This window comes from Ceratocystis lukuohia, assembly GCF_044167205.1.
Source record: "Ceratocystis lukuohia strain C4212 chromosome Unknown Supercontig3_pilon, whole genome shotgun sequence".
NCBI lineage: Eukaryota > Fungi > Ascomycota > Sordariomycetes > Microascales > Ceratocystidaceae > Ceratocystis > Ceratocystis lukuohia.
Window position 1 is genome coordinate 2664338 of NW_027263522.1, and position 25320 is coordinate 2689657.

The following is a 25320-nucleotide window of genomic DNA, read 5'->3' on the forward strand; positions in this document are numbered from 1 at the left end:
ATAGAGACGACGGCAAGAAAGATAATAATAATAACGCCAAACTGATCCCAGTGTCGCTGTTGGGTTATCTGACCAACACACAAACAAGCAGCAGCTAGACTCAATAGACAAATCTACCGGCCGATTGACTACCACTGCCACTCATCCACTCACTAACTTGCTCCGTAACTCGCCATATCTCGAAACCCTCGACCGCCAGCGCCGCTTTTGACTATCTCTCTCTTTTCTCTCTTCGCTCTACCTACAATGGACTTCCCCCCAGGCTCAGGCCAGCCCTTCTTTGGTGCCTGCGCCCAATCGTCATATGCCCCGTTTATGCATATGAACGGCCTGCCGCCCCAGAACGATATCAACACCACAAACACCAACAGCAATGGTGCCAGTAGTTGTGCAAATGTAGGGGCAGGTTCGGCCGATTTTTGTGCTGCCGATACATCGCCACCACCGGTGAGTTGCTAGTTAGCGGTCGCTTGCCCGCCGTCGCTTGTTTTAGGCTCCCCCCCCCCTCCCCCTCATTTGCACCCTGCTTATTCTCACCCCCCCTAACCTCCCTTTCTCTCCAGCCGATTTTCGATGGCTTTGCCCCTGCAGACCAGTTTTCTAGCGACCGCAACAATGGCCATATCGACTCTTTCTCCTTCGATGCCGCTGCCGCTGCTCAGTTCAATGCTTCGCCGCACACCTCTAGCTTTGCCCCTCCAACGCCTCCGATCTTGTCCCATGCCGAACAAACACCGCCAAGACACGCTTCTAGCCAACCGTTGTCGGCAGGGCCCATGTCGGCCGGCCAGATGCATATGCAGAACTTCAATTTCGACCCTTCTCGCGACGACATAGCCGGTCGCCGTGGTGGGTCAAACTCGGAGGACGAGGAGCTTACGCCAGCCCAGTCGCGACGCAAGGCCCAGAATCGCGCAGCGTGAGTCCTTTTCCCATTTCTTCCTCACCCAAAGACTCCCTACCCCGCAGCTGACCTTTCTCCTCTCCCCCTAATAGTCAGCGTGCTTTCCGTGAAAGAAAAGAACGGCACGTCAAAGAACTCGAAGAAAAGCTCGCCACCCTCGAAGCCTCCAGCCAGCAGACATCATCCGAAAATGAGCAACTCCGCCGCCGCATTGAGAAAATGTCTACGGAAAACCAGATCCTCCGTGCAACCGGGGCTGCCGCCGCTGCTGCCTCAGGCTCCGGCGCGGCCCAAACCCCACAGACAACTACAGGGCCCATGGCCTACAATCCCGACGCCTTTTATGACGATATGCTTGCCAACCACAGTAACAAGACGCGCAGCCACCGTGTTGTGGTTTCCGAAACGGGTGAGCGTCTGCTAGCTATTGGTGCTACCTGGGACCTGATTGTGAACCACGAGCTGTTCCAGCTCGGCAAGGTCAATCTCGTAGACATTAGCGAGAAGCTCAAGATGCAGGTTCGCTGTGATGGCCAGGGCCCAGTCTTTTGCGAAAATGACATTCGCCGTGTCATTGAAGAGACCGCAACGAACAATTTAGATGACGATACCTTGTGACGAACAGGTTAGAGCGTGGGCTGTCAGCCAGAAGTGGGGAGGCTCCGGGCCATTGTTCTCCCTTATGCGGGTTAGCTAGAAGTTGGATGATGACTTGTTGTACGGCACACATTACGTAGACAGGCTAAACTGGTATTAGTAGTGGTGGAATAATAACGTGACGTGACGTTCTTGAAATCTCCTTGAAAGAGGTTTGCTTTCCGTCATTCTTTTTTGTCTCTTTTTCTTTTTTTTTTTTGCTTTCTCAGAGATTGGCGTTGTCCAGGTCTGATTATTAGGATGGGAATGTAAAGAGACAGAAAAGGCTTTCTTTTTCTTGTTTCTGATTTATTTTTTTTCAAGGCTCCCCCATCAATATACATATATATATATATATATATATATACATACAAAAACGGATGCATAAACCTTTGCACAAAATGCGGTTAATAATGTGTATGTATGTATAAATATACATTCTTTCTTTTAATTCGCATGGTAGTTGTTCTATTTCAGCTGTTGTAGATAGGACGAGATGTCAGACAGGACAGGATAAGTTACAGAGAGGAAAGAATAAAGGAAGAAAAGGGAGAATCATGGAGAGCTGGTGAAAGAAGGGAGGAGATGGGGGGGGGGGAGGGGGACAAAGAAGGAAAACAAAAAACTATATAAATATCAAAATCAAAGACGAGGCCACGTCAAGCCGGACAGATGAGAGGAGGCTAATGAGAGTGGATGATGAGAGAGTGTACTAGGATTACAAAAGGGAAGAAGAGGTCGGTAGGTAGGTACAGGCGGCAGAGGAGAGGAAGAACGAGGCTGGAATAAGCATTTCTGTGTGTGTGTGTGGCAAAGGAAAGAGAAGAAATATCAACTCATACTCGGTTCCCTTCTAAGCAGTCTTCTTAGTCTCCTCGCCCTCAACGTGGGGGTGCTTAATCGTCAAGCACCAAATGTCCAAGTAGTCGCAAATGGTCACAATCACATCAACAACAAACGACGAGTAAATGCCGACAGCAAAGCCAAACATTAGGAACATGTAAGCCACCTGGTAGACATCATTTCCCAGTGCACTAGGCCAGCCGAGACCAACGCGAGCCTGCAACACGGGGCCTAGCGAGTCAATGATGCCTAACACCAAAGGCAGACCCAGCACGTTGAAGTGCGGGAAATCGAGCTTAACAAGGTGCGCTGTGATCATGCGGCCGACGCTGTAGGCGTTGATGAGGCCAGCAAAGAGCAGGAATGGCACTAGGTGGTTGTACAGAATAACCGGTTGCAAGTACAGGTACACAGCAATCAACGCCCACATAACAAAGAATGGCAAGAGTCCCACGAGCGCAAACCGGCTACGATCGCCACGTGCCCGGCGTGCACGGATCACACTACGTGCGGCCTCGACAGTATTAAATACCATGACCACGGTACCCATGACGGTGTACCACTCGGTGAAACTAAGAGCACGGAGCGGCACGGGCAAAAAGTCAGGTGTAGGTAGCCCAAGAGTGGCGAGCATAGGCTGTTTCCAGAAAGAGGCGCCACCGAGGAAGCCGGTGGCAGCATAGACAGCAACGAGGATCAGAACGCCTTCAACGGGGCCGTTAATGATGCCAAGAGTTAGGGTCTTGGTGTGGTATTCGTCCCAGGTTTGCACATAGAAAGTAAAAGAGGAAGCGAAGAGACTGACGACGGTCAGCCAGCCCTGGCCCATATTCTGGGTAGCGGCGAAAATAATGACTTCGAGGGTGGTGTTGAGAGCGTCGACGCCGTGATCGAAGAGTTCACCAAGAGGGCCACTCTGGCGAGTGCGACGGCTAGGGAGGATTCCTAGTTAGCAATTGAGATATCGGGAGAGCAAAGGAAGATAGATAACTCACGCCTGAGATCCATCCACAGCATCAAATGTCTGGTATAATAACAGCCCTATGGCCCATGAAAAGTATACCCATGGCGGACAGTCCTGATCTAGCGTGGGGTTGTACCACAGCAGCGTCAAGAAGTTGATCACGACAAAGCCAAACCCTGATAACGTTATCAGGTTCGGTGCCATGGTCATTGGGAACAGCTTAATGACGACATTGGTGTAGAATGGCTTGAGGATGTACTTGGACACCAACGAGTGGTCGACACCGGAGTATTTATACTCCTTGAGACTTGGAAGATATTCCTGGCGTACGTACACCATGATTGGCCAGCTGGGGAAAAAAAGAAAAACGATAGGACTAGTTGACCGGCGGTTGGAGAAAGTCAGACCCGGAGTAGTTACACCAATGCGGGCGATTCGCCGGCGCTGTTCGTTCTCGTCAAAAGAAGAAAAAAAGAGGTCTGAGGAGCTTGGAACCAGAAAAGAGCAAAAGCTTAAAGCCTTGACTGAAGAGACAAGGTTCTGACTTTGAGAGTGCGGCTAGGGGAAGAGAGGATTCGGTGTCTTGGTGAGGCAAGCAAGCAAAAACCGCTTCACTCCCTAGTAGAGTTAAATTGGATAAGAAAGCCTAATAAAAAGGGAAAAGAACTGTGATTAAGCTTTCCTTCTTCCCACGCCCCTTTTCTTGGATCTTTTGAAACTGTGTCTAAGGCAAGGCTGACACTCATTACAACAGGACGAAAAAGGTGGTGAAAAGTGACCTTGAAGAGCAAGGCTGAAAAAAAGTTGCAGAAGACAGAATAGGCACGAATAGAAGCTCAAAGAATAAGAAGGAACTTCACTCTTTCGAAACCTTGATAACATTGCAATTCCTATTCTTTTTTTATTTTCTTTCCTTCTGCCTTCTTAGGTTATTGTAATGAGCTGTAGGTGCCGGTAATTTATCGGGTAAATTCAGGGCGAGAATTGCCCTCTTCCTCTGAAAAGCATGTGACAGCCGAAGCTTTAATTAAGCTTGCCTTGTCTATGTACAGCTATAACACAACTATAACACTACAAGAATAGCAGGAAGAAGACCAAGGAAAAGAAAAGAAACGTAATATAATACGGCGCGCTCAAAGAAGCAAACAACAATACCAACAAAAAGACTGCAACAAAATAACAAATCCCACCCCCAGAGGGGGAGGGCTTGTTCTCTCCCTCACGACAGGTAGATAGACATCTTCGCATCAATGGTTCAAAGGCGCGCCCACAGCATCACTAGCACAATAAGTCACCAGTTTCAAGCCAGTGCACTCAGAACCAGAGCTGCCACATTCTCTTCCTCACTGCGTACCACCACCTTTGTCGTCACACCCGTCTTGGCTGAGTACGCCATACGTGCGCTGGCAACCACTTTTCCGCCAGTAATCGTCTTGCCCAGCATCTTGAGCGTATGTGTCGCTTGGTTGATCGGCACGTCAGTACCCTCAAGAGCCTGCAACGACAGGGCCTTGGCAATCTGCTCAGTAGCATCTGGAGGGTGCGAAAGAAAAATAGTGTTAGCAAATAACGAGAACATAAAAAGATCATCTGATGCCCGTTTCCCGTCTTACCTGCTATGCTCTTTATATCGCTCAACTGCAGTGTCTCGGTGGCTTCATCACCTGAAGCGCCCACCTGTTCCCAGATATGGTTAAAGTTGCCAGCAAACAGCGGAACGACATAATCACTGCCTGAGAGCTCAAACTCGCCAACCTCATACTCATCATCATAACCCTCGTCTTCCGGCTCGTTAGTTGACGGGTCAATCTCCTTGATCGTAAACTTGAGCACGTTAGAGAAGGCGCTAACTGGTAGAGCCTGCTCGCCTCCTGTCTTGCGGAAAGCCACATAGACCTGTCCCGGGACATCCGTCTCCAGCTTGGGTGCCTGAAGAATGAACTCTTCCTCGAGCTCTTCCTCGTCGCCAGCCGTCGCCACAACTGACACGTTCTCTAACACCGTGGATGGCAGTGTGTTCTTGACATCGTATTGCAAGACAATGTGTTCCTTAAAGATATGCTTGACCACACTGACTACGTACTCCGTCTCGGCCTCCGTCAACTCAACAGGCGCTGATGACTTGAGCACTGCGCCAAAGGCCGCCATCTCGGGAATCCGCATGAGTTCCTGTGCATAGCGCTGTGCCACAGCAGAAGCAGAAGCAGCAGCTTCTGCCCCAGTAGCTGTCGCCTTGGTAGGACCGGCCTTGGCGGGCTTGGCCAGCGGCGTTGATGCCGTGAGTTTCTTGGTGCGATCTTCGGCATCCACCTGTTCCTTTGTAACAGTGGGCACCTTTGAAATATCAAATGGTTCGGTGAAGGTCCCCTTATCGTCCGATGTGACATATACGACAAGCTGGTTCTCAAAGTACTCGAGAGAGAACACGTTGTCGTTCTTGACAAAGCGCGTGGCCAGCTCGTCATCCTCCTCGTCCATCAAACGCAGGTTTAGGGCAGCGCGATCACGCACCTCATCATCAACGTCGTCCAAGCAGCGCGTAAGTAGCACGTGCACACTCTTCTTGACTTCCGCGTCCTTTTGGCCTACACCAAACTTGGCAAGTGCCGTGACAGCTGCCGCACGTACAATCGAGTTCTCCAGAACAACGCGGTTGTATATGTAGCGGATGTACTTGGTAGGATGTGCCGTCTTAGGGCCCTCCAAGCCAATCAGATGCAATATCCGCACAGCCAGCTTGGTGAATTCACAGTCCTCGATAAACTCGCAGAGGTGAGCTAGTGCCTCTTCCTTGGACGTAGGAACGAACTTAATCAGATCAAACATGCTCTCAACCACAGATCGCTTAAACTCGTAGCCGCCCTCATCACGGAGGATGCCGCTGAGGAAGGTAAGCATACCAGCCTGTTTGTTGGGGAACTTAAGGCACAAGGTGCGGATAGCTTCGACAATGGTGATCTTGAATTCGTCAGAAATCTCCGACATGAGGTTGGAAATCTGCTTCATCAGGCGGTCCACACTAGCCTCAGTACCCGTCTTAAGCAGTGTGGTGATGGCAAACGTCGCAATCGACCGGTTAGAGTTAGAAATGAGAAGCTCAATGTCGGGGTTGCATGGGCTAACAGCCGACGGTTTAAATGAGGCAATGTTGTGAAGAATTCGGAGAGCAGCAAATTTGGTAACAGCTCTAGGTGACGTTAGGAACAACTGCAGTGTATGCACGGCCTGCGTGACCTCGGCATCGCTGACGTCACGCATATCACATATGGCCTTAGCCGCCTCGAAGTTGACCATCTCGCTCTTGTGTCTCAGCCAGCCATCCAGCAGCTGCATCATGGGCTTGCGTAGCGAAGCATCTTCCTCCGCAAGCTGGGAGGCGAGACGCACAAGCATAATAAGAGCTGCTGGGTTCTTAACAGCACCCGGCGTGCCAAACTGTTGGACCATTTTGACTAAGGCCATGCGATCATGCATTCGCATCTGATAGAGAAGACCAATGGCGTGGTACTGTGTCATGGTCGAGTTGTTGATAGGTGTCTGGTTGCTAGAGGAAAAGCCAAGAGAAAAGCCACCAGAAGATTTGTTGGATGCTGCAGCTTCCTGGGTCTCGCTCTGCCAGCGCCGAACAACATCACGGGCAATTGGAAGTAAATGGTATGAAGAAACAAGAGCAGCCGAAGAGACAGAAGGGTTCTTGTCGACGATTGCGGTCTTCATGACACGTTCGATGGATTGGACGGTGGAAGCCTGGAAAGAGGTGGGAGGGAAAGGAGACCGTTAGCTAACTCTGTTCATCTTATCATTTTACATCCATAGCGTTTAGCCAATTGACATCTATATGGCTCATATAGATGATATATGACCGATGCTATCAGTTCTAGTCGCCATATTTCAAAGGGGGTGGAAGCCTAGCCACCGGCTTGCTTGCGCTTGGCTTACGTCAATGATGCGGCACAACGCGCGAATGGCATTGGGCCGGAAGATGGCATCAGTGCCACCACCAGTATCTTTCATAATGGTACTTGTCACCATAATAATGTCCTCGGCAGAGCTTGACAGCTCCTTGATAACCAGGTGCACCATCTGACGCAGGCTGGAATCTTTGTTTTGGAATAGCTTCGAGATTCCAAAGAACAAAGTGGTTGCCTCGGTGGTCGGAAACTTCTCGCCCGTATAGAGCAGAAGCGCAATTTTGGTCAAGAGAATTCGGCATCTTCGAGGCTGGATGGGTGATGAATTGAAGAGACGAGCTATAGAGATAAAGAACAAACGAGATGGTCAGCTTAGATCAAAGTCAACCCCACCATTTGACCACTGCACACTATCGCCAGGCCAGTAAAGGGGAAGAATATAGCTGAGAGTCTGAGGTATGCCGGAATGGGGACGATCAGCCAGCCCGCGAGCGCATAATAAGGGGAGTTTAAGCTATGGGCAACGTCGTCCCAAGCTTGCAATATCAACACTTACCTTCTTGGAACACTTGTGTGCGGTCAGCCCGCACCAGTCCGACATCTGCGTCGTCGTCTTTCTTACCGCCGTAACTCATTGTGGGCAAGTGCAATTAATGAGCAAGGCTGTAGTCAATGTTTTTATGTTTGGCGGTGGGTTGAAATGGACTTCGTTTCTGTGGATTCAAGCTGCGATCCCAAATCCAGAGCCAAAGCCGACATCGACACGTCTCACCTTCCCAATAGGTGGTCCATGGGTAGGTTAAAGTGGGTTGCTCCTGTCATTTTGTCACGTGACTTAGCACGTGGTGATATGCCACCTTGCTTCAACTTTATCGGCTGACGGGTCCCTACCGTTTTCGGGTTATGCTAATTCAATATTAGGGTTTTAGAATTAGCTCCTTTGCTTGTTTCCCCACTTCTATCTAATGTAAGCTCAGACCCTTATTATGACCCCGCTGTAACAACCCTATCAAAACGGCACCTCTACTTTATTTCTAACCTATCATGAACAGGCAACTACAAAGTTCCTAGGCCACTATTAACAAAGTTTAGGTTAGTTCTTCCCTCACACCTACGACAGGAGCAACACTGTCATTCAACATCCATTTGTCAACAATATTAAGTGGCAATAGCGAATAGAATGAATACCAATTGAAACTTGAGGTCATAAGCGTGAAAGTGGTCTAGAAGAAAGAAGTGCCTGTCCATGTCATAACCCATAATGCTCTCCACATAGTTTGAAACCTCTTCCCGCCAACCGCCCTCGACTTTTGATACAGGCATTTGTTTTGATACGCAGATGCTTTGTTATGCCTAGCTCCTAACAAGCTACTCTTATAGGTTGTGTACACTATACACATGTCACACAGATATATGTGCCTGCTATCACTGCTACTGTGGCCTGTATAATCTACTATAATAATTAATTTCTCTTTCTTGGTCTCTTCCACACTTGGTTTATGCTGATGGTTTGTTTGCCTATCCTTCCCCTCAGACAAAAAAAATCTTCCTCCGTTTGACATCAAGTCAAACATTAGCCCATTGAAAACGGCATCAAGACGAAAGTCCATGCTTTTACCATTCCTTGCCATCCATTCTGTTTCACCGCTTTCCCAATTTATGAAATACCCGCCTCCCACCCCTCTTTCCTTTCCTAGTTTCCATTCTAGACTGTTCACTCCATCCTGCCTTCCTACGTATGAGCTATCCACAACAAACAACAAACTAGGAAGAGAGCGGCTACCTACATTTCAATGCGTTGTTGCCTTTTTTGCTCGTAAAAAAAACCTTTTCTTCTTCATAGTCCCTTTTTCGTCACCCTTCCTTGTAGCAGCAGCCTTCCCTTTATTTTTGCATGTTTGCCTCCTCCAGCTATGGATCTAGCGACGGAGTATCCGCAATCAAAACTATGAGGCACAACGGAAAAAATTATTGTAGAAGAAATCCTATAGAAAGTGGGGCCATTGAGGGGCAGGGAGTATATGCTACCTACCGGAATGCGTGAATAATGCACTAAAGGATAGGTAGTGGCTACCTTCCTTTAGCATGATACCGTTTTTTCCTATTTCTATTTACTAAAATATCCGGAGTATATGTACTTGCATACCTTTATGGCTGGCTAGAAGGAGGGGTTGATGATTTTTCAAAACATGCAAGCCACATCTAACTGAGGCAAGTTATTATGGGATAAAACGAGGGAAGGGTAGTGAAAAAGTAAGGGCATGACAGTATACTTATGGTAGGCTAATCTATCCACACAGGATGTGTGGCCACTTCCACTTGCTGTGGTCAATGACTCACGCCAAAACAAAATCAGGCCTCAACAGATGCAGACAGGTACATGCATACGTATAACACATGTACAGATAAACAGCAAATAGATACATATCTTAGGTATCGGAACCTATCACTGAAAAGCCCGCGCCCCAATAAAAAGGAAGCGACTTGGCTTCTCATTGGCCATGATTCCTCTGTATAATCCGTTCTAGGGCAGTACTTGCTTGGACATTTTGCGCACACGGCAAGATATACTCCTTGCCCCACTAATTAATTTTTCTGCCACGCACCCCGCTTTTACCTTCCCCTCCCATCATTCTGGACCTATTTAATTTTCTCTCGGCGCCCATCTTCTCTCGAGAACTTTCTCCTTCTTCTTTCTCTCTTTGTCTGCACACCGTGATTCTGAGCAATCCATCTGCAAATTGTAAGTGTCCAGATTCTTGCTTCATTTATTCTTGCTTTTCCATCACTTGGCCTTGGATACATTCTTCGTTCTTCACTAGTCTGTTGTTACGCTGCTCATCTTGGAGCTTCGTTGAAGAATGACTTCTTGGAGACCGCAATGGTCATCGCCTCTACTATATAAACATATGTTGATTCTGTACTAACGTATTCTTTTCCTCAAGTTCACAACCCCCACATAAACATAAAAATCCGTCAAAATGGGTAAGGAGGACAAGTCCCACATCAACATCGTCGTTATCGGCCACGTCGATTCCGGCAAGTCGACCACCACTGGTCATCTGATCTACCAGTGCGGTGGTATCGACAAGCGTACCATTGAGAAGTTCGAGAATAAGTCTCCCCTATTTCCCCTCATTGTTGTGGACAGCATGCAATTGGTGTTATTGAGCTCTACTTTTTTGATGACGCTTTACCCTCTGTTCTTCTGGCCATCGAAGGGCGGGGTAGCGTCACTGAAGTGGGGCTGCTATTTTTTCTAAATGACGTGCATGCTGTCTCCACTTTCATGTTTCAATTCAATTCATGTACTGACCTTCTTTGCACAGGAGGCCGCTGAGCTCGGTAAGGGTTCCTTCAAGTACGCCTGGGTTCTTGACAAGCTCAAGGCCGAGCGTGAGCGTGGTATCACTATCGACATTGCCCTGTGGAAGTTCGAGACCCCCAAGTACTACGTCACTGTCATTGGTAAGCCTTCTTATCTCTTATTATTTTTCATTATTAGATGCTAACAGTTCTAAAACAGATGCCCCTGGTCACAGAGATTTCATCAAGAACATGATCACTGGTACTTCCCAGGCTGACTGCGCTATTCTGATCATTGCTGCCGGTACCGGTGAGTTCGAGGCCGGTATCTCCAAGGATGGCCAGACCCGTGAGCACGCTCTGCTGGCTTTCACCCTCGGTGTCAAGCAGCTGATTGTTGCCATCAACAAGATGGACACCGCCAAGTGGGCTGAGGCTCGTTTCAACGAGATTATCAAGGAGACCTCCACCTTCATCAAGAAGGTCGGTTACAACCCCAAGACCGTTGCCTTTGTCCCCATCTCTGGTTTCAACGGTGACAACATGCTGGCTCCTTCCACCAACTGCCCCTGGTACAAGGGTTGGGTTAAGGAGGTCAAGGGTGGCACCAGCACTGGCAAGACCCTTCTGGAGGCCATTGACGCCATCGAGACCCCCAAGCGTCCCACCGAGAAGCCCCTGCGTCTGCCCCTGCAGGATGTGTACAAGATCGGTGGTATCGGCACGGTCCCTGTCGGCCGTATCGAGACTGGTGTCCTGAAGCCCGGTATGGTCGTTACCTTCGCTCCCTCCAACGTGACCACTGAAGTCAAGTCCGTTGAGATGCACCACGAGCAGCTTACTGAGGGTCTCCCCGGTGACAACGTTGGTTTCAACGTCAAGAACGTCTCCGTCAAGGATATCCGCCGTGGTAACGTTGCTGGTGACTCCAAGAACGACCCCCCTCAGGGCTGCGCCAGCTTCACCGCTCAGGTCATTGTCCTGGGTCACCCCGGTCAGATTGGTGCCGGTTACGCTCCCGTTCTGGACTGCCACACCGCCCACATTGCCTGCAAGTTCTCTGAGCTGCTGGAGAAGATTGACCGCCGTACCGGAAAGTCTGTTGAGGCTTCGCCCAAGTTCGTCAAGTCTGGTGATGCTTGCATCGTCAAGATGATTCCCTCCAAGCCCATGTGTGTCGAGGCTTTCACCGACTACCCTCCCCTGGGCCGTTTCGCCGTCCGTGACATGCGCCAGACCGTCGCCGTCGGTGTCATCAAGGCCGTCGACAAGTCCGCCGCCAGCGGTGGCAAGGTCACCAAGTCCGCTGCCAAGGCTGCCAAGAAATAAGCAGCTTAACCCGTCCGAAAAAATAAAAAGGTTGGGTTTGGGATGGAATAGGCCCAGCTGTTTCTTTCTCTGGTTACCTAAATGAAGGGCTTAGTTAAAAACCAATGAATGATAAACGATAACAAAAACACAACGATGAATCAACGTGGCATATTTCAACTGTAATTGTGAAAATGTTTAATGATCGTAGAGGTAGTGTTGTAGGGGTAGCGCTAACTTCGGTGTGAGGGGAAAAAACCCTAGGGCTTCAGCTGTTGAACACGCAGCCCTGCTCATAATTTTTCATTAGTGTGATCAACCGCTGTCTACACCACACAGTGCTGCATGTACGTACAACAATACACCATGAGTCTAATTACACAAAACAATGTAATGTCTTTATGTGTCTAAAAGCTAGTAATTTTTATAGGAATATTGTATATGTACAACTATAAATCAGGAACTGAAAATAAGGAGGAAAACGACATGGATGAAAATCAAAAACAGATGGTGGTAGTACAAAAGTGAGTGTTAGTTGGCAGTTCATTCCGCTCGAGAGAGCGTTGGCTCTTTCCCCACCTTCCCAATCTTCAATTTTAGGGAGATCGCAAGAAAATCGAACCCAATCTTAGGGAGTTTTAGCAGCGGAAGCGCTCTAGCTTCTGATGCCATGGGAAGTAGTGGCCAGTCGCGATGGCGTAGACGGAACAGAGGTAATTGTCTTCGGCGTGCGAGGGATCAGTATTAGAATCATCCAGGGAATGCGGGGACCCCGCGAGGGTGGCTTCGTCCCCGAGGGTATTAGTGGGCTCGGAGACATTAATCCGCAGGGAGTTCGGGCTAGTAGTAGTTGTCGGTATAACGGGCTCAAGCGAGAATTCAGTACGTTGGCCGCCGTGATAGCCGGCTTCGATAGACGAATGTGCTAGTCGGTGGCCATGGAAAGGCGCGGTAAAAGACTCGCGCATCTCGAGACCCGTGAAGAGAAACTGTAGCTCGGGGCTCGTAGCCTCGGCCTCCGAGTTGGTCTCTAGGTCGCCTAGCGGCACTGATAGATTGACAGCTGGTGGTGTGCGTAGTGTACCCTCAACTAAATCTAGGATCGATTCGTCGATGAAGGCTTGTAGATTTGCGTTGTTAACTAGCGCGTCAGTACGCAATGTCTGAACTCGCTGCTGAGTTATCTGCACATCGACGTCGGCAGCAGGTAGGAGAACCTGTGTGCGGTGAGCGGCACGCACATAGACAAGGCGCTTGGCGCTATTGAGCCATGTGATTGAGCTGGCGCTCTCCGGAACGCTAATATGTAGCTCAAGCTTGGGTGCCTCACTAGCAGAGATGGCGGTAGGCAGGGACTGGGGCGATGCGACAAAGTATAGCACAAGTGTGTGGGCTTCAGTTGGCAGCGTAGCGGGGTCTATAGGGATGCGTGCTAGGCAGCTGATATGCGGGATTGTTGGTACAAGGAATGAAGTGGATAACAGTGGTGGCCCTGCAGGGCAAGGCACGCACGGGGTTGTGGCAGTCGTAGGTTTAACATGAAGCATGTGACCAAAGACGGCACTGGTGCGTGTAGTAATAGGTGACCAGGCTGAAGGGGCGGATGTGGCGCGAGATTCAGAGGTTGAGAGAGGCCATTTGAGGGCGTTCTGAAGCTCAACAGGTAGAGCAAGCTTGGGAACAGTAGCTTCGGGGGATTGTGTAGCTTTTTCAGTGTCTATGGTGTCGACAGACTTGGGCTCAATAGTCTTAGGTTTTTCTATAGCGGGTGCAGTCAGACGCATCCATTCGCCCATGCGGTTTTTCCAGTTGCGTTTCTTTGGATTGCTGTGGTCTTGCACTAGCATAGCGTGCTCGGAAACGGCAGCGCCGGAAGGTCGAATTATTGCTAGGGCAGTAGACTCAACGGCAGGCATGAGGGCAACATGCATGAGGCGAGTAACAACGTGTTTAATGCTCTCGATAGTGGGCATGGGCATTACGTCTTCAATCCAGCCAACGTCAACCTGTAAGACGAAGAGAAGTGTTAGAAGGGACAATATAAGAGTAGGGGAACAGTAAGGGGAGATGCGCTTACCGTAGGATTCTTCTCGCCCTTGGGACTCTGCCGGATCCACGTGGTTGTAATACGGGCTAGCTCCCTGACTTCCGCATCCGATAACCTGCGGTTATCAAATAGGGCCAACGGGATGCTGCCGCCACGCATACGCGAGGCAAGCTCGTTAATCTTACGCAATAAAGTGAGAGATAGAGCATGTGAGGCGTTGACCACAAATGTGTTATCCAGTGGGTTGACATGTATATCATCACCAAGGCCGAGGTAGCGTTTTTTGAGAAGGGAGAGCATGTTAGTTTGGGGGCCTAAAAGAGAGTAACAGTGTTAGCAGGGCGTCCTATTCAGATGGCATTTAGTATGATTCTGACGTACTAAGAAGCAATCCAACAGCCTGGGATGCGATTTTTACAGTCATAGACCCACGACCAAACTCCTCCTCTTGAATCTTGAGTTTCCACTCGCGCAACATGAGATTGAGAATCAGAATATTCTTGCGCTTGAAGTCTTCTGTTTTAAGTAAGGTTTTGGGGATCCATGTAACTGGGCCAGATATCCAATTATAATCGATATCCTCAGGATCGCGGAAGTCAGTGCCAGGATTTAGCACACGTGGGGTATTGTAATGATCAAGATAGTTTTGAAGATTTTCGGAAGTCAGACTACTATCCAGCATGGCCTGTAATCTGAGGAACTCTTCGTACTGGATGATGTTGGACGAGGGCCGCAATTCGTCAATGTTAGCAACTAACTCTTGGTCAGTGGGCAGAACGCGATCTCGAGCAATAGCTTCGATCTCTCCGGCATCAAGCGAATCACTTTCGAAAACTTGAGTCTCATGGTCGAGATTTTTGGGCAAGCGACTAGTGCGCATGACGATGGCCTGGCCAGGCTGGCCAAGGATGGGCTTGTCTAACGCCTCGGAGCAAATTTGCACGCGTTGGGTGCGAGTGCGGAAGCGCTTGTTCTTGGTAGTGGCGTTTTCAATTTGAATTTGGCGAGGAATAGACTCGAGGGCCTTGATAGGATCGGTGGGGTCAGCGGGGTTGGAGGGGACAATGGCAGGGAGATGTGTAGAATTTGGGGCATTCTGTGAGGAGGGGGGCTGGATGTCGGTAGTCTGGGCCTCTGTAGCTTCTGTGGTCTCAAGAGGCTCGGTAATCTCTGTCACCTCGCCAGTCTGGCCTTCAGCCTCTGCTATAGCCTCCTCCTTTTCCTTCTCCGTGTCCTTATCCGTATTGAGAGCTTCCTCCAGCACAGCGCCGTCCATGTCAAACATCAGCCCTTCAGTGCTCATCTTTTCCAAAACCTCATCTTCTTGCGGTTTTCTACGGCGAGGCTTGAGCTTCTGTTTCCGCTCACGCGGTCTGAATTGGCGAGGGGAAAGTCGAAACTCGTCACGGTCATAGCCACGTTCATAGCCACTAGCTCGTGAGCGGCCTGAGTGGGAGTAGGGGTAGTGGCCTCCACGGCCAGCATGGACATTGACTAATGCATCATCATCGAGCCATTCATTGCGATTTTGTTGGGAGCTAGTCTGATGCTCTGTTTCATTTTCAGGGATAGCCCTGCCCTGTGGCATCGTTGATACAAGTTCGTCCCTACTTGCGGCTTCTGCCGTGTCTCTCGCCCGAGAGTTATATCTTGTCTCAGTCCACTGAGTATCAGATTTGTTGTCGTAGCTCCGAGATTTCTCCCTGGATGAGTGTCTTCCCTGGCCCTTGAAGCCCTTTTTATGGCTACTTGGATTCCTGCGCTGCGACTTGCCAAACACATCTTCGCCTGATCCAAAGCCAAAGTCCTCAATGGCCCAAGTCTCGGCATTTTGGGCGGTGGCCTTGAGCGACTTCTGGCGCGAAATATCGCTGAACATACTTTCAAAAGACTTGAAATTTTCTTCACTTGAGGCCGGGAGCTGCTGGCTGGAGAGGCCTTTCGTATCAGGAGCGGCTGGAGAGGAGGCGTGTATTCGGTCATGGTCAGGAGCGGAAGATGTGTCAGAAGATTTCGGAGGGTCGTATGAGGCAGGGTTTCCGGGTTTATCTTCCTGGCGAAGCAAACGAAGGGCCTGGAAGCTACGGGTTTGACGTGAAACAGCACGCAGTGTTTGGCGACTGCAAAAACATTGTAGACAGGCTTGCCGAGCCGGCCTCGTCAAGGCGACGTACATTTAGCGAGGACGGACGTTGAAGAAAGGCGATCAAATCCAAGGCGTGCCGTCTACTGTAAAGGGAAGTAAACAAACAAATAAACCAATCGTCGGCTTGTCGTGGAGGATATCTTGCAGGCCTCAAAGATCGCTGCTATTGTCTAAATCCAAAAAAAAAAAAAAAAAAAAAAAAAAAACTTAATTCTTCTGACGTTATGAGTGGGTTTGCAGTAGCAGGTTTTTTTCGACAGGCGCGCTTATCGATAATCACAAGGTGGAACACCCCACTACTATCAATGGTTACACCAAAACTCCAGAAGCAGGGGCAGTGGCTCTTTGTCACGTTCTCGAACTTTTATTCACCTGCCTGCGTCCCAGATGCCCAACGACTCCTCAACCACGAGTACCACCCGCTTCTACTTCCAAATTTTTCCTTCACACGCATCATGTCTCGTAGACGGCGCACTGTTAGTCATTCTTATTGTCTTCCTTTCTCTCTCTCCCATTCCACCAAGATTAACCTCCCTCCCTCCAGCAAAACCTCGAGGCCGACGACAATGAAACCGCTGACATCACCATGGCCGATGGCTCGGCCCCGACAGCTCCAGATGAGCTGCATACCCAGATTTCCCGCAATCTAGTGCGCTATGCACTAGCCTGTGATTTGCAGCGCATGCCAATCCGGCGACAAGCCTTTCGTGAAAAGTGTGAGACTAATTACGCGCCCAATCATAAGACACGAGGGCATGAGCATTTTTAATCGCTAACTGAAAGCCTTCTTCTTGGTCCCTTGGTAGTCATGGCGCAACATCCACGCGCGTGGAAAAAGTCATTTGACTTGGCGCAACAAAAACTGGCAGATACGTTTGGGATGGAGCTGCGACAATTGCCGGCACGTGAGAAGCTGACGATGGAAGAGAAGCGCAAAGGTAAATCCAGACTGCTTTTTACCTGTCTGTCCGTGTTTTCTTCTTTTCCCCTTCTCTATCTTTCTGTATTTTGACACTAGACTAATAATACCTTCCACTCCCCAAAAAATAGCTTCTGCCTCCGCGAGCACCACCGCTGCCAAAGCCTCCGATTCATACATCCTCATCTCTATTCTACCCACTCCCTTACGGATACCATCTCTTGTCACGCCTTCACTTGCACCTACCTCTGACTCCGAAGCCACATATGCTGGTTTCTACACGCTGGTTGTAACACTGATCTTACTACATGGTGGTGAAATGACAGACCCGAAGCTACGTCGATACCTAGCCCGCATGAATGCCGATACACATCTGGGCATGCACCGCACTAATGACGTGCTATCTCGTATGGAGCGCCATGGATACCTGACCAAGAAGATCGACAAAGACGCGTTTACTGGCGCTGATGACGAACGCAACACAAGCTATTTAGTAGGCCCGCGTGCCAAGATCGAGCTAGCGCCAGAGAATGTCGCACAGTTTGTACGTGCAGTGTATGGAGAGGTGACCCCAGAGATCGAAAAGCAAATTTCTGCAAGTCTAGGCACAGAGCTAGGCGGGCCAAGGGGAGAGGCCGAGGGTGCGAGCGGGCAGAGTGGTAGTGAAGCTGAGGAAATGGACGTTGACGTAGATGAGCAGATGCCTCGCTAGCCTGGGTGGTAAAAACCACAAACGGGCTACAAGTGCGACTAACGAACGATTACGACTACATCAGTATGAGCAAATATGTAATGACACCCATGTATGCATCTATAAGTATTGCGACATGCGTAACACTATTTATGAACAAAAGATAAACGCTGTATATTGTAAAACAAATTGCTTGTAGCAACAGAACAGATCTAAATGGCCTCCCTTCTTTAGAGATGGGCCAAGTCCAATTAAGGGTTTCGATTATCACCTTTAGTCGTGGTGGTCGTTATCTCTTTCTGTCGAGGTCTACTTAGACTCATCCATTCTCATAGGCATATCCTCTTCGCGCATTGGCGGAGGTCCACACGGCTGCAGCATTTTCTACAAAACGCAAAATAAATTAGTAAAAGCCGAATCCCATGCGCATATCTGCTATAGTTAGCTATCACCTACCCGAATCATCCGTGTTCGCACCATGTGCAACGGCTCGTTTTCTGCTACCGCCATGTAATTCACCATTCCTGGATGTCCAGCAATAGACGACAGGGTATCGCGCTGAATATTGGTCTTCCACTCCCAGCTAGAAACATCAGGGTGGCCAGTGCCGATATATTTGGCCTGAAGACGCTCAAGCTCTTGTTGCGCACGTAGTTTGTCGGCCTAGAGAGGAGGGATGGAAGGAGAAGGTTAGTTAGTTTCTAGTTGCTGGGCAATTAACCCTGGTGGGTGCGATTAGGTAAAAGGGAAAATACTATACCATTATTTCGGGAGTGAGAGAGTTCACAGAACTTTCGTAACAGCGTTAAAGCGACAACGGCAAGCTAACAAGGCTGCGATGCGATGCGATGCGATGGTGTAGCAAGATCAAACTAACCCCATATTTATTTTATAGTGACATTGACGCCACATTCACATGCCACGCCACACGTGTGCCTAGGTGGCGCTTCATACTCGATATTCTTCCAATGAACGCCAGAATCGACCATTCTCTCTCTTAAACTCAATTTAATTCCCACCAACCCGCACTGTTTTCTCATTCTCTAGTATTTATAGCGACTTGTATTGAAGCCTTTTTTTCGCCCTTGCCTCCTCGTTTCTACTTTTTTCTAATAACCAATCAGCTGCATACGCCCTTTCAGCCCCGTACAACAAGGCTGACAACTTCCATCTCCCACAACCGAGCCATGCCCGTGTTCGACGAACCCCTAATCACTGACTGGACAAGCCCGCTTTACAAGCTCAAACAGACATGGGCGGCATGTGGCAATGACGTCAATAGCATCAGTCTAGCCTGCCACGAGAATCATGGCAAGCCAGTAGCCATCCAATGCCGTGACTGCCATGGCGCCATTGTAGATCGCATTCACCGCGTGTTTCAATCACCTCCAGTCGATGCCTGGTTTAGTAATCGGCCGGCTTTTCTAGCTGAGCTAGATGATATGTTTGCACGTGCGCGCACATATGACCTCGATATGCAAGCCATAAGTAACCGTATCAAGGCCGAGAAAATCCAGTGGTACCGCGATATGGTCACGCAGTACCCACTACTAATTGCGGTGCTCGAGAGCACGCATTCTAGTGACCATGTGGCGTGGCTTTTGGGCAGCGACCACGAGATGGCCGCTCCATCACCACCACCAGGCCAGCCGCCTCCACCTGTTGAATTTGACTTTGGCGTGCTTTCAGAGGCGGTAGCCTTAGCTATTGGCCCACCGCAAGGTCGCAATATTGGCCCAACCGAGGTCAATCAATACGCCGCTCTACGGCGGGCAAGCGAAGATGAAGCAGCAAAGAAGGTGGCTATAGAGTTTTTTTTTCGCAGGCCAGGGACAGCACTAAGCAACAAACCGGGGGACGTAGAGGATGGGACAAGCACAACAAAGGCATCACCAGAATCAGGAACAATAGGACCACCAACAAAAGAAACCGCTTCAAGTTTGTCCACATCTACCTCTATAACTACAGTCCCACCCGCCATCCTATCTACTTCGTCGCAACCAATCCCGGGCACAGAACGCTATGCGCAAATCTACCAAGACTCCAATATCTCTATTGAGCGCCTCATGTCCATGATCGAGGCTGACCTACGACGCACCTCTAGCAACACCACACCAACGACACACCTTCATGGACCGCCAGATCGACGTCGTGCGTTAGGCCTCGGCACGGCAACTCCGCTAACGCCAGAGCAACGACAGCGTGTTGACCAATTAGTGCGTATTATAGATGCCCAGGGCAAACGTACAGCTGAAATTGCAGCTATGCGCACGCGCATGGCTGAGCTACAGCGTGCCAAACGGGCAAATGAGGAAGATGCCGCACGGAAAAAGCGTGAGAAAGTAGCAGCCGAGGAAAAGCGTCGGGTAGAGGCAATCCAAGCGGCTGAGGCTGAGGTCAAAGCCAAGGCTGCAGCGCTTTCGAGCGGAGACAAGATGGACATTGATGACCCGAATAAGATTCCTACAAGCATGTACGACATACAACCGTGCAGTTCATGTACAACTCCAGTAGATCCAAAACTGGGGCAGAGCCTAGGCTGTGCGATTTGCGTACTAGGCACACTTTCAGGACGGGTGGCAAAGCAGACACTGTACTGTTCAGAAACATGCTACAACAAGGGCCATGTGAGTATGAGAAGAGGAAGAAAGAAAGATGCCGACTATCTGAACTAGCTGATCATGAAAGAATGCTAACTGTTTCTTCGTACCGTCAGGAGCCCCACGTCAAGGACGCACATCCATGTGAAAGTGGTTCTAGTTGTATTCGCCTGGCCCCAGGTCCCACTACTCCCTCCCTAACAGGACCCGGGCCCAGCCCGACCACTAACGGACCAACAACGGCAGCTTCGCCAGCAAGCGGTGGGACGGCAGCCCCGCCAACACCAACAGGTTGTTCTACAGCAACCACCACTACCAGTACAACACAACCCAACGGAGCACTCGACTCGACCACAGCAGTGGCATGCCTAATGTGCGATGTGCGGCTAAAAAGAAACTCGTTCTTCTGCTGCCTAGCATGTGCCAAAAGCAACAAGGATGCACATATTGCGAACTTCCACCGCGATGCCTTTGCCGACGGCCGTGGAATGCCGAAGACGCTAGTGCTGGAGGATTTCCTGGCCAAGAGGCTTGATATGTTTGTCAAGGGGGCAAAGATGGAGTTCGCAGGGAAGCGGTAAAGGAATAATGGAAGACTAAGATAGCAAGAATGATGTGAGGTTAAGAAGACCATCCATCATACTAAATAATACACAATAACAGAGAGCCTTAAGGTCACGTAAAATAACAAAGCGGAGCTAAACTGAAGTTTAATAAACATACAATGGATACAAAATTTAAAAGACTATGGAAAGGAAAAAAAGAAAGAAAAAAGAGATAAACACAAAGGCAAAAAATAAAAAAAAGACGAACAGAGAAGGAAAAAAAAAATGAAAAAAATAGAGGGCCACGCTGCAAAGCCTCAAGCCATGCGAGGAAGAAAAGAAGAATGATACGGACAGAAAGGATCATACACGATAGCGTAAGATGAAGGAATGTGAGAGAAAGGAAAAATGAGTTAGAGTGTGTCGGAGTATAGAGCGGTATAGATTAAGAGACCAACCAAGCCTCAGACTGAGAAAATCAAGCAAAAGAGGAAAGATGATGAATGACGATGTGCCGAAATGCCGAATGAAGAAAAATAAAATAAAAAGGGGGATCATATGAAGAACGGCTTTGGCTTTGTTTGAGAGTAAATGTGAAAAAAGAGGAAAAAAAAGAGAAATGCAAAAGACGCTCTTCCGGTTAAAATGAAAAAGACAAGTGAATGAAGAAAAGGCGAGAGTCGAAGGATGAAGTGGAAAGGTCAGAAAATATCACAAAAGAAGCCTAGAAAGTCCAAGAAAAATAATAGACAATAAAAGACCAAGAATAGACCAAGAAAAATGAACACCCTGAATGGGCAGGCTAGCCAAACACACTCCCTCTTCCAGCTTAATGGCCCATCATATGCGACGGGAAGAGAGCCGTGTTTGCCTGGGCCTGGGCCTGAGCCTGAGCCTGGGCTTGGGCCTGCTCGGTAGCCTGGACAGAGTGGAAGGCACCAAAGCCACGGGCCGCATCAAACAAGCCTCCGCCCGTAGCTCCCGAGCCAGAGCCGAATACCGACGGCCCGCTGTTCCACGGGTTTGCCGTAATAGTGCTAGCCGAAGCAGGATAGTAGGCAGGGACCGAAGGCGAGGCCGACGACGAAGCTGACGACGAAGCACCACCAGCACTAGTAGTCGAAGCGCTAGTAGACAGCAACGACATTTCAGAAGCCAGGTTGGTGTTAATGGTCGTTGTGGTAGCAGCCGCTGCAGTGCCCGAGCCGGAGCCAGAGCCGGCGCCATTGGCAGCCCCTACTCCACCGCTGCTGTTGTTGCTCACACTGCGTGAGTTGAGGGCCAGGCCAGGCGGCATGGACAGACCGGGCGGTGGGCCATTGGCGTTAGGGAAAGCTGGAACAGCATGCGGCCCGCCGAGGTTAGGCAGGGTAGCAGCAGGCATGTTGGTTGGGGGCATCGACCGCACGCCAAGCGGGTTCTTGGAAAAGCTCAGGCGAATACCATGCTTGTTACTGCGTGGCAAAAGGTAGCCATACATGTCATTGAGGCATTTGGTTGCGTGCTGAATATCCTCAAATTCAACGAAGCACATGGGTCCGTTGGCCTTGACACGGTAGCACAACCGCTTGTAGCCCTTGACCGTAGTGAACACCTCCTTGAGCTCATCCTCGGTCGTGCCGGCTGGGAGGTTGCCGACATAGAGGGTGTTGCACGGTGGGTTCTGGTCAGCAGGGTTGGCCGAGGGGAAGTTGCTGCCACGGCGGAACGAAGGGCCAGGTGTAGGGCCAGCAGTGAAAGGGGCATGGATATTTCCCAGGCTAGACAAGGGCGAGAGGATATTGGAGCCCACGAGAGGCGAGATAGCCGATGCGGGGCCAGTAACAGGATGGAAAAGCATAGCCCCGTTGAGATTAGTGGTGTTAAGGGGAGTCAGGCCAGCCAGGGCATTGAGCATGGGGATATGAGCTACGGTGGCACGGCGTTGCGAGGATAGAGGGGGCAAGGCGCCAGCGCCATAGGCCGGGACAAGCGGAATTGCACCAGGAGGGGGGGTCATTCCAGAGACGCTGGCAGCAGCAGTGGCAGCAGCAGCAGCAGCCGCCGCCGCAGCGGCGGTAGAGCCAGAGCCGTTAGATGACACGTTGGCAAAGGCATTAGAGCCATTGTTGAATGGAATTGACAGCAGCTCATTGTCATCGTCGTGGTTGGCATCACTGCCGCCAATCAGGTCCTTGCCGGTCTGGCGCGAGGGGAACTCGCTGCCTGTAGGCAGGGTGCCAAAGGCGTAGCGGGCAGGGCCAGCAGCGGTGGCAGCGTCGGCAGCATTGAGAGCAGAGGCACGAGAAGGAGCAGCAGGGGTAGCGTTTCCGCCGCTAGTAGTAGTCGTGGCATGGATGGGGGCGTGGATATGGGCAGAGCCGGGGCCGGGGCTATGACCAGCGCTCGAGCCAGGACCAGGGCTAGAATTGGGGACAGTGCCAGCGCCAGCGCCCGCACCAAGACCATTTCCAATACCACCAACGGACGTCGCTGCAGGAGAGACGCGACCACGGAGGCGGCCAAAAGTCTGGGTTGGCGTGTTGGAAGCCGAAGCCAGCTCAATAATCAGTGTAGCAGTTCCACGGATGTTCATCTTTCCGTCAAGCGCGTGCGAGATGTCGTCAGCCACGTGACGCGATCGGAGAGTCACGTGAGCAGTGGCCAGCCCGGCATCGCGCGTGGTGGCATCAGCAGGGCGAGTCTCGACGTCGATGACATCGCCATCGGCACAGAACTGAAGCATGAAGCGGACTTGGTCGTTGGTGGTCAACTCAGGCAGATGGCGAATGCGGATGCGGACAGGGGCAGACGCAGAGCCAGGGGCTGCAGCAACAGCTGATCCAGAGCCGGGCCGCTGGGGAGCGGGGTCAAATCCGGATGATGTTTGCATGTCGACGAGAGCGGTCGAGTCGGCCATGATGCCGGAAAGCTTAGTGGTAGACGGTGGAGAAATATTGGCAGGGGAAGCGACGTAGGAGGTGGGCGACGGCGATGAGCCTGTCTTGTAGTTGGTCGATGTGGCAGCAGTATTGCTAACGGGAGAGGTCGAGGGCAAGGAGCCGACCGGCGTGTTGATAGCAGCGCCGGTAGACGAGGAGGGGATGGAGGAGTTGTCCATATCGTCGGAGACGGGAGAGGACGACAGCGGTGTGGCTATAGGAGCAGTATCTGAGGCTGGGGCTGGAGCTGGGGATAGGGCTGGGACTAGGGCGTTCGTGATGCTAGTGTCTACTGCGCGTAGCGGCGATGCAGAGGGCGATGCAGATGGCAATGCTGATGATGCTGGCGATGGTTTCTTTTGTATGTCTAGACAATGCTGTGTGTGGCTGTCGCTCATTGTTTTTCCGCACGACAGTCGACGGAAAAGAGGAAGCTTGGGAAGTTCAGATATGAGTGAAAGAAAAATATGAAAAAAGGGAAAGAAATAACAAGAAGATGAGGCGTTCCGTATAAAGAATGAAGCAGAAAGGAACAGAGATGGCGATGAATGTTTTTTTTTTCTTGGACTTCGATTTTTAGGTGTGATGGAAATATGAGAGAAATAAGGAGGAGGAAAAATTAGGAAATAATTCAAGCATAAACCAGCGGGAAAAGAACGACCAAGTAAAAAAGAAAAAGGAAAAAGAAATAAAGACAAAAGCGAGAGGAAAAAGGGAAGAGAAATGGTGGGAAAAAGAAGCAATTAATTTTATAGTTATTAAAGATAAAAGAAATATTATTTTTTGCTTTTCTCATTAGCTCTTGCCCTAGCTTCCCCTAGGCTAGCACTTATTGCCTGGCCCTGCCCACTGTTGCTGCCTCGTTTCAACTGTGTACAGCACTATGTTTCAGTGTTTTCCGGCTTCACAGCGTCTGATTTCAGCAAGGAAGGCACCGCTGCTGCCTCTCCTGTGCAGCAAATCAATAAATGAAAGGGAAAGAACGGAAAAGGGCTAATATACCAGATTTGTTGCTGATACTACTGCAACCACGGGCCTAAGCCTTGAAAGGCAAAGACGGAACGAACAGAGGACAGGTAAAAGCTGGACGTGCAAAGGCAAAGCAAAGCAAAGCAAAGCAAGAATGGGCATGAGAATGAATGAAAGGGGGGAGAGTGGAATCAGGGGGGTAGGCACGAAAGACACAGAGATAAATTCGATAAATCCCATGACAACAAGCCAGCTTGCTACAACTCTCTTGCTTTCTTTTTCGGAGCCCCTCTCCTCTCCATTCAGCTCTTCGCAGAAACGCACGTACACACTTCTCTTCCCTCCTAAAATGGAGAGAACCAAGGAAAGAAAATTCCCGAGCTCTCCTCCCACACCCCTGCCGAATAAGAGCAGCTCATATTGCACTGAAGAGCGGGGGCGAAACCAACAGCAACTGCAAGAGCAGCCGCGAGAGCAACTGCAAGAGCGAGCAACAGCAACAGCAACAGCAACAGCAACAGAAACAGCAATAGCAATAGCAATAAATAGCAATAGCAGCAATAACAGAAAGAAGCAAGCACTCTAACAAAACAGTGGAGCCCACCCACCT

General features: G+C 50.1%; 7 protein-coding genes across 7 annotated transcripts; 3 read left to right on the plus strand and 4 right to left on the minus strand.

The window, feature by feature from the left end:
* Positions 1–246: 246 nt before the first annotated feature.
* Positions 247–1522, plus strand: HOO65_030672 (Fluconazole resistance protein 3; the record flags this gene model as incomplete). Its single annotated transcript, XM_071002234.1, has 3 exons — positions 247–447; positions 564–919; positions 997–1522. The coding sequence occupies 3 exons, from the start codon at positions 247–249 to the stop codon at positions 1520–1522; spliced, it is 1083 nt and encodes a 360-aa protein (XP_070860351.1).
* Positions 1523–2393: 871 nt separating this feature from the next.
* HOO65_030673 (CDP-alcohol phosphatidyltransferase) lies at positions 2394–3686 on the minus strand (the record flags this gene model as incomplete). The annotated part of the gene is made up of 2 exons (XM_071002229.1): positions 2394–3315; positions 3379–3686. 2 exons carry the CDS (start codon positions 3684–3686, stop codon positions 2394–2396), a joined length of 1230 nt encoding a protein of 409 aa, XP_070860352.1.
* Positions 3687–4647: 961 nt separating this feature from the next.
* On the minus strand, positions 4648–7893 carry HOO65_030674 (putative coatomer subunit gamma; the record flags this gene model as incomplete). Its single annotated transcript, XM_071001836.1, has 4 exons — positions 4648–4880; positions 4961–7094; positions 7287–7597; positions 7815–7893. 4 exons carry the CDS (start codon positions 7891–7893, stop codon positions 4648–4650), a joined length of 2757 nt encoding a protein of 918 aa, XP_070860353.1.
* Positions 7894–10239: 2346 nt separating this feature from the next.
* HOO65_030675 (translation elongation factor EF-1 alpha) lies at positions 10240–11893 on the plus strand (the record flags this gene model as incomplete). The annotated part of the gene is made up of 3 exons (XM_071002111.1): positions 10240–10419; positions 10588–10726; positions 10785–11893. The coding sequence occupies 3 exons, from the start codon at positions 10240–10242 to the stop codon at positions 11891–11893; spliced, it is 1428 nt and encodes a 475-aa protein (XP_070860354.1).
* Positions 11894–12510: 617 nt separating this feature from the next.
* Positions 12511–16095, minus strand: HOO65_030676 (mitochondrial inner-membrane-bound regulator-domain-containing protein; the record flags this gene model as incomplete). Its single annotated transcript, XM_071001806.1, has 3 exons — positions 12511–13878; positions 13950–14233; positions 14301–16095. The coding sequence occupies 3 exons, from the start codon at positions 16093–16095 to the stop codon at positions 12511–12513; spliced, it is 3447 nt and encodes a 1148-aa protein (XP_070860355.1).
* A 556-nt stretch (positions 16096–16651) lies between these two features.
* Positions 16652–17696, plus strand: HOO65_030677 (MAGE family protein; the record flags this gene model as incomplete). The annotated part of the gene is made up of 2 exons (XM_071002299.1): positions 16652–16781; positions 17116–17696. The coding sequence occupies 2 exons, from the start codon at positions 16652–16654 to the stop codon at positions 17694–17696; spliced, it is 711 nt and encodes a 236-aa protein (XP_070860356.1).
* Positions 17697–21649: 3953 nt separating this feature from the next.
* HOO65_030678 (Cell wall integrity protein scw1) lies at positions 21650–24139 on the minus strand (the record flags this gene model as incomplete). Its single annotated transcript, XM_071000469.1, has 1 exon — positions 21650–24139. The coding sequence occupies one exon, from the start codon at positions 24137–24139 to the stop codon at positions 21650–21652; it is 2490 nt and encodes an 829-aa protein (XP_070860357.1).
* Positions 24140–25320: the final 1181 nt, after the last annotated feature.